An 8,757-nucleotide genomic window follows, 5' to 3' on the forward strand; every position below is an offset into this window, starting at 1 on the left:
CGCACTCTCTCATGTAGAGATATCTCAGAAACTTCTTTTGGATTTTCTCTATCATAAGAGAGTACTTCAGTTCATGTGGCCCCCAAATCATCGAGCCACTCTCGAGTCTACTTCGCACCAAGGAGTTGTAAAGAGTTCTCAGTACGCGGGTATTTTCGAAAACCCTGGCAGTACGCAGAACAAATCCTAACATCTTCAATGCATCACCACTGATTGTCTCTATGTGTTCATGAAATGTCAGAGTGCTTACAAATCTAACGCCCAGATCCTTAACATTCGATGTTCGTATCAGATTCTGGTCATTCATTTTGTAGCGAAAAAAAAGAGTTTTTTGGGCCCTAGTGAAGGACGTGACCGAACACTTGGAAACATTAAACCCAAGTTTGTTTCGCCTTCCCCATTCAGATATATTAGATATATCCGCTTGGAGAAGACGAAAATCGTCAGAAGTTGTCACCTTTAAAAACAGTTTTAAGTCATCCGCAAACAACAGAAAACGCGAGTTCAAAATTACATTTTTAATATTATTAATGAAAATTGAGAACAACAATGGACCCAGGTTAGAGCCTTGCGGGACACCCGAGAAAGTATGGAAATACTCTGACGCGAATAGACCGTAGGAGACGTATTGGTTTCTGTTTTGGAGGTAGCTCGCCATTAATTTTAACATACCATCCGAGAAACCGATCTCATACAGCTTATTTAATAAGACATCATGGTCGACAGTATCAAAGGCCTTGGCGAAGTCATTATATGAACAGTCTACCTGATGTCCTGCATCCAGAGCTTCCGTGACGTAGTTTGTAAAAACCATTAGATTGGTTTCAACCGAGCGGCCTTTCCTGAACCCATGTTGTTCATCAATAATAAATGGCTCTACTCGGGAAGTGACGATTCTACATATGATAATTTCAAATACCTTCGCTGGTGCAGAAAGAACAGCTACAGGTCTGTAATTTTCTACTGATGACTTAGATCCACTTTTATGTATAGGTGTTACTTTTGACGTCTTCCATGTTTCTGGGAAGACTCCCGTATTAAAAGAAAGATTATACAAAAAACAGAGGGGTTTTTTGATCAGTTCCACACAACCTTTTAGGAAGAATGTCGGAATAAAATCTGGTCCGAGAGAATTAGTATTACTTAATTTTTTGATAGTGTCGGCCACATCCTTCTCATTGATATTTTGAACATCAATAAACTGTGCACCGGTCTGTGAACATTGCTTAGCAATATTAACATCTAGAAGCGGAGGTTCATTGCTATATACTGTTTTAAAATGACCTGCAAACGCTTCAGCTATGTTTGCACCTCGAACCAATTTTTCACCCCATGTCATGGAGTCAACACTCCCACCATCCGCCTTTTGTGACCTTATATAGTCCCAAAAGGTATTAGGATCATGAAGAATGTTGCTTTCCATGCTGGAAATGAACTCCCGGTACGCCAATCGAATGCTACGTCTTACGACAGATCTGTAACACCCAAACATCTCATAATCACCGCGACAGCCAGAAGCTTTCCACTTTTTATGATAGAAATGCTTAGTCTGTATGTTTCTAACAATATCCCTAGAAAACCACTTCGGATATCGCCTCCCACCAGTAGCCTGAGATTTTCTAGGGAAGCAGGAATCAAATACACCTTCAACAATACAATAAAAATATTGTACCGCTTCATTTACATCTGATATTTTATACATCTCGCCCCAGTCGATACCGTCCGTTAGAGTGTGCCGATCAACTCGCTGCGACTTTTGGTGATAAAGCACCATCTAGAGTCACCGTGTTTCGCTGAATTTAAAATAAATTTAATGTCATAATTAAATTTAAAAAAACAAACAAAAGCACTTTGATAAATAAGATAACTTAAAGTAATAGTCCTATGGAGGTGAACAAATAAAAAAATTAAAATGTGGAACGGTTTCTATATCAGAGCGTGAAAATAAATTAATTGTTATTTTACACATAATATAAATATATGCATAATGAAATTAGTGTACAGTCTTTATTAAAACAGAATATTTTAGGAAGGATAATTTCTTATCTTTTAAAAAAAATATTAGACGTACAGTAATAGTATCAGAAGTGTAGTATTTTAACAGATATGAGAAGAAAACAAATAAAAGTAGTTTTTTCCCTCACAAGGGTGAAACACAAAGAGAATGAGAGTGTTCAAAGAAGACAAGAAAGTGACACCTGTCAAGAGAAGTAAGTTTTGTGGGTAGAGATAAATTTATTTTCATTCATAGAGATATTAGTTGAGTTGTCTTTTTGTATATCAAGCCTTTCATATCTTGTGGTGATAACAAACAATTATAAAAATGCTCGTTTGATAGCGGATTAGAGGACAAGTCCTACAGACCAATCAGTCTCACTTCGTTCCTTCTTAAAACAATGGAGAGGGTGATTTATTTTTGACCACCCTAAAAATGGCGCTTTTGCGTGCATATTTTTCCCATTGCAATTTTAAATCGTCCGAATTTAATTACGTGATGTTTTATGTATTTCAATATTTTAATTTTAAGTAAAATAAATATTACAAAAAGAATTTAAAAAAAAATTGTATTAAACAACGCTTTTTTCTCTCGAGAAGATACAAAATATGTTTGAAAATACGGAGAAGACGAATCGAATAAACGTCATTCTAAGCATTATGATAAAACATACACGTAAAAGGAATGGTCCATTTTCCACATTTGGTCGTTATGTTATATCTATGAAGAAACACAATGGCTTTCACGTGAAAAGCGCGCTGTGTTGAAGTAAAAAACGTCAAAAAACTGAATTTTTCTTTCAAAAGGTACTCCTTACCAACATGCTTCAACGGAAGTCATTCCTTTTCCTACATATTCCTTAACGTATTACAGTTTCCGTTTCGAGAAGTTTAACATTAACTTTATAATAAAAAAAGGGAACGTAAAGATACCAGAGGAATATAAAACTTTTAGTTTGTAAAACTTAATTCGTAATTCTTAAATTTTCAATTTGAAATTTCCTGCATATTGGTTAACCCTTTGCTCCCTGTCAAAACAAATTTGACCAAATATAAAAGAACTCATACTTCTCTTACATGAAAATGCAATCGATGTAACTAATAACGGTCGGTATATATTTGGTCATTTTTTAGTAGTTCCAGTCATTTTGAAGTGATTCGTTCCAAAAATGACTCCTGGGGATCAGTTTTGCGTAGAGCTGTCATCCGTTTGGTTGTGTTAAATTACTCCTCCTTTCCAAACTTCAATGTTATAATTACGATAACAAGTAAGCTCTTTAAACAAAACAAAAAAAATCATTTATTTTGCAACTATCCGACAGTACGAATTTGTTCCACTTTTTTTAATATCCATATGGTGTTTTTTTTTTTAAAAAAAAAACAAGAATAATATTTAATGAAGTTTTTTTTCAAATAAATTTAAAACAAAAATAATAAAAAATAAACTTAAGCATAATTCAGCAATTCAACAAATAAAAAAAAGCTACAAAAATCTAAATTCATAAAACCTTAAACGAGATTTAGCCCTTTTCTTGGCGTTTCCTATCCTATAGGAAACATATTATGATTTAATTTTTCTCATAAAATATGATTAAAACAGCACTTATCATTCTTCACTTCATTATTTCAAAACACAATAAACTGATTAAAACAAAACAAAAAAAACTCGTTCTGCAAAGGGTTCAATGAAAAACAGTACTACTACTACTACCATCACGCAATTTCCCCGTAGGGGTAGACAGAGAGAATGGACCGCCACACGCGTCTATTCTGGCATATATTTCTAGCTTTTTCCACATTCATACATGCCCTTCGAATCTGTCTGCTTTTGACATTACCAGACTTGAGATTTTAGTTTATCTGATCATGCCACGTCTTTTTTGGTCGTCCTCGTCTCACGTTACCGCTTATTTTGGCAATATATACTTGTTTTACCATTCTTTCGTCGTTCATTTGTTCTGCGTGACCAAACCATCTCAGAGACCCTTTTTTTATCTTATCAATTATACTTGACTCAGATTTACACTCTCGCCTGATTTCATTATTCGTAACCCTGCCATACATTGATTTCCTACACATTCGTCTAAGAGATCGCATTTCAACCGCGTTCACTCGGCTTTCATCCTTTCTCTGCCAGTTCCATGTGTCACTTTCATACATAATGGTTGGGACTAAAACTTGTGCACTGTCAGTTTAGCTTCGATTGACATATTTTTATTAGAAATTACTGTGCTTAGTGCTCTTTTCATTTTGTTGCCCGCATTCACTTTCCTTTCAACATATTTTTCTACTCTTTCATCCCTTGAAAACATGCTTCCCAGGTTGTTTACATTAAGTATGCAATTAGTAACCTCACTATCCCTTTCAAATACCATCACTTTTGACTTACTTTCGTTTATCACCTATCGCCCTCCGGGCATACATTCTAGAGACTCTTCTTTCAACATCTAATTCTACTCTCAAAAACAGAAATGATAAATAATAAACTCAAGCAAAATTAAGCACTTAAAAAAAATATATAATAATAGGCAACAATTTTTTAAAAATTAAATGAACTAAAACGAGATTTAAAGGAGAATCACAGATTAAAAAAATAGAGAAAAAAAAAAGAAATACAGTACAGTAATAGAAAAATAGTAACTTATATCTAAAAGGTTTTAAAAAAATATAAATAATCAAAATGTTACTCACCAAATACCACATTTGCGGCCATTTTGAATCGCTGAGCGGAAATTTTGTGTCAGCTCCCGGTGGATAAGAATTACTAGGTAATTTTGTCATAAATGGAAGTAACAGATCTCTGTCTGTCCTATTGGGTCCCGCTGTACTCGCTACTAAATTATTTACAGTACTCTGTCCAACATTGGAAGCACTATTCTCCGTCGTTTTGTAATTTGCACTAGTTGAGATTGACGCTACAATTTGACTACTGGCTGTAGGATCAACAGTCTTTTGTACAGTTGATGGCTCGTTTCGAACCGGTTGGAAGGTGGTCCCTTGAACATCGGTAAAGGGGAGGAAGTCTCGCTTCTTTCTGGAGAGTATCCTCTGTTGTTTCGCCCACCTGACTCTGTCGTCTGCAGACAGCTTTCTGTGGTGGTAGTTCGAAGGCGATATTGACCTTCGCCTGACGGAGTTGTGGTGGAAATGGTAGTGGTCTTGGAAAATCTGAAAGCAAAAATAAAAAACATTAATTAAAAAGTCCTCTTAAAAGCGCTCATCCGTACACCCACAAAAGGGGTATTGATATGGTTCAACGTAATGAGCAAATGAGCAAATGAGCACCAAAAAAAAGCTTTCTAAAAATTATTCTGTTTCAGATCTTAAAAGATACAATATAACATGCATATACACAAACAAAAACGAGATGTTCAGGTAAATAACTTATTAAATAAGCTAAATAATTAACGTTGTACGGACAGCGAAGTCACCTGTTCATAGGATCAAGAGTCTTTAACGGCTAGCCGCAGAAGTTCAAGGAATAAAAAATAAAAAAGTGGACATAAATAGATGGAGAATAGATAAAAAGTTAAAGAATTCATTTGTAATGAGGTGTGTTTGAGTAACCCACTGACTCAAACGAAAAAAGAGTGATTCCCGTCTCGATACAAGGTTGCTGAGTGACTTGGTGAGGAAGGTAATTAGAAAATAAAATATTTTGTACAAAACATATTTTTGTTTTCGTTGGAGTTTTAAGTACAGATGTTTCAAAACATCAAACCATATTTATGATTTTTTTAACATATAACAAAGAAGAACATTTTACATAACGGAAAAAAGAGATCTAGGCATTTATAGGTCTTACAACCTGTCATCAGATAATTTGAAGGGTCACTTTATAGCGTGTACTATTTATCATTCTTTTATATTTGTTATATTCTTTTATTTCTATAATTATATAAAATCATGATTTACAACCCCTGCGTGAACTTGTAAATAACATAGAAATTTGTTTAGTCTCCCACCAGTCTGACGATGTCGGTCATGACGAAACCCGGTAACTGGTAAAAATTTATAAATGAAAGTGGAATAAAACAATATACGTATTTTTATTATTTTAATTTACCATTCTGCCTATGTTTCTGAATTGTTTGATAAAATGGAACAATTGCAGAAATGTAAACGTAATTACTTATTTTTTTACAAATTTGACCACATAACTGAATATTGCACGCAACTGCATTGGCTCAGTATCAGGCATAGAAACATTCTATAACTTCTTCACAATATTTTACAAAATCCCCCTTCGCCTGTTTACCTGAGACAGCTCTTCCAACCTCCATCACAGCATGGGCTATCTCTTTGTAAATATGAGAGAACCCTTTCAATACCCATTCACCGCTATTTTTTTTGCCTCCTCTTTCACAGTAGTAGCTATTCGATTTTGGAATAATCTACCCATTAATGTGGCCCCTTCTTTTTCACATTCCAATAACGATCGAGATGTCACATCCTGAATATTTGAGTTTTTCCTTTCTCCTCCCTCTTTTCTTCACTCTTTACCCCCTCCTCTCTCCATAGTATAGTGTAGATATTAAGACAATTTCAAAAAAATAAACACTCATAAATTGTTTTGTTTAATAATGAAAACATTATAATACATCTGCAATATGTTTATAAGCACTGATTTTCTCAAATTGAACGGTTTGGGTTGGTGGGAAAAAAATGCCTTAAGACAATATGCCCGCCTTTATGCAAATGTATGTAAAGTGTACATGTGATAATGTGAAAAAAATGAATAAAAAATAAATATAAAGTGTCAAAATAAATAAATATGTTTGAACATCCCAATTTCATAAACTGCTTAATTGATGTGGGTGAGATACTTCGGAAGAAATTTTTTCACATGCTACGCAACGTCCGAAAATACTTTCAATTTATTCACAACTTTCTCAATTATCTCAATTGTCATTTCAATTATGTTTTTATATATATATATATTCTTTTTCTGTTGATTTCAATGATACTCTAATTTTGTTTTTTTTAATACTACTATATTTTACAATTGTTTTATGGATTTTTATAATACAATTATTTTGTATATTTGATTATGTGTGATTCTTAATTTGTATAATTTATATTTTAGCTATTATTTCTGATTATCTTTTTTGCATTGTATTCTTTGGAATTTTATTGTTTATTACTTTTCCTTTTTTTTCTAAATTGTTATTCTATGTCATTATAATTTGATCTTATTAATTTTACTGTGAATTTTTATTGTTATTTATTGTGGCTTGACACGGGTAAAGCCTAAAAAGCCTTAATAAGTTCATTAATAAACTAGTGTAATTTTGAATGAATAAATAAATAAATAACTTACACCATTTAATTGAACCAACGACATTTTGAGTACCTATGTTCAAATATTTGTAGACAAAGCTGGATTCCATCCCGTGGGGATTTACTAAGATTGACATTTATTGCAACAGAGAGAAAAACAATTTTTGAGAAGGGTATGTGGAAGTGTACGCATTTACTGGGGTTAAAACCTGTCAGAAGCTGGTTTAAGTCTTGATAACTCCCTAAGGGGTAAAATTCAGCCTTCTTTAGAAACATTTGGACATGATCAAAATATTTAGGATTAAAAATTATCTTTGAACGTCTTACCCAGCCCGTCCAATCAACTAAAAACACAAATTGAGTCCCACGAGAATGCAAATTCATTACTTATCCGAGTCAGAATATATTTAAGGGTAAAACAGAGCGATGAAGCTTTAAAACAAACATTCAAACCAGATGTAATAGGCTCAAGGCTTTTAATTGGGGCATCTGAAACATGTCAACGCCTTTTCATAAGGGAAATGACTATCCACGCTAACGTAGGGTTTTTACAGACCCATAATGAAAGGAAAATGATCACGGAAAAGTGTAATTAAAAGCAGAAAATTAATACATCTATTATTGGTTTGCATTTGACAGTATTTTATTTCAGATAACGCATTATATTAATTATTATATTCTTTCCACCACAGTAGGCAAAAATCACCTAAAAAAACTCAATTCAAATGTACTAAATACGCATAGAAGGTTCCTGGTTAGATTCCCGGTGAGAAAACAAAAATTTAATTTGATTAAGAAATGGATAGTGGAGGTGGGTTGCGCACGGATCGATGAGTGGATCAAGCCAAATAGGTAAAAATTTGTGGACTGTTTATGAAATTTGGTCTGCAGGTCTATATTTAATTGGTTATGTTTTTTATGATTATTTTAGACTTATGCTTATTATGTTCATGATATTATTATCACCTTATGGTTAAATAGATTAATAACGTTTTTATTTTATTATTATGTTAACTTTGTTAAATAACTAATTTACGGCATGTTTTACTTATTGTAAAATGTTTCCCTCGGCATGGGACACCCCAGTGAGGGAACATTATTTTGTATAAAAAAAGAATACAAACATTGTAAAAGTACAAATAAAAAAATTCTCAAGCCTGGGGCATCCATGTTGTTATTCATCTCCGTAGTTAGGTTTCCTGGCCCGTTCCAGTATAAGGAAAAAAATACGCTGACCTGTTTTAGAACACTATTGCTTTTTTTTCAAGATTTTAAAATTAACACTTAATCATTAATATTTTTTTTAATTTAAAAAAAAAATAAAATAAATAACTTTATTGCAGCAGGGAGGGAAAACATTTTTGAGAAGGGAGTACGGATGTCCAGGCATTTACAGGGCTTAAGACCTGTCACTGGCTGGATATAGTTAATGCCTCGACTTCCATATTCCCTTCTCAAAAATGAATTCCCTTTTTGTTGAAA

At 33.4% G+C, this 8,757-nt stretch overlaps 1 protein-coding gene across 1 annotated transcript in view; it reads right to left on the reverse strand.

Annotated features, from left to right (window-relative positions):
- Nucleotides 1-7,339, reverse strand: part of LOC148276947 (uncharacterized) — a 118,355-nt gene extending 111,016 nt beyond the window's left edge. The window contains exons 1-2 of the mRNA XM_088233557.1: nucleotides 7,316-7,339; nucleotides 4,687-5,163 (exon numbers count right to left, since the gene is read on the reverse strand). Coding sequence (XP_088089683.1) covers nucleotides 4,687-5,163; nucleotides 7,316-7,339 — 501 coding nt within the window. The remainder of the gene's footprint in view (nucleotides 1-4,686; nucleotides 5,164-7,315) is intronic.
- Nucleotides 7,340-8,757: the final 1,418 nt, after the last annotated feature.

Source organism: Micrasema longulum, unplaced genomic scaffold, assembly GCF_059751315.1.
Source record: "Micrasema longulum isolate JH-2025_06_02 unplaced genomic scaffold, ASM5975131v1 h1tg001120l, whole genome shotgun sequence".
NCBI classification, from domain to species: domain Eukaryota; kingdom Metazoa; phylum Arthropoda; class Insecta; order Trichoptera; family Brachycentridae; genus Micrasema; species Micrasema longulum.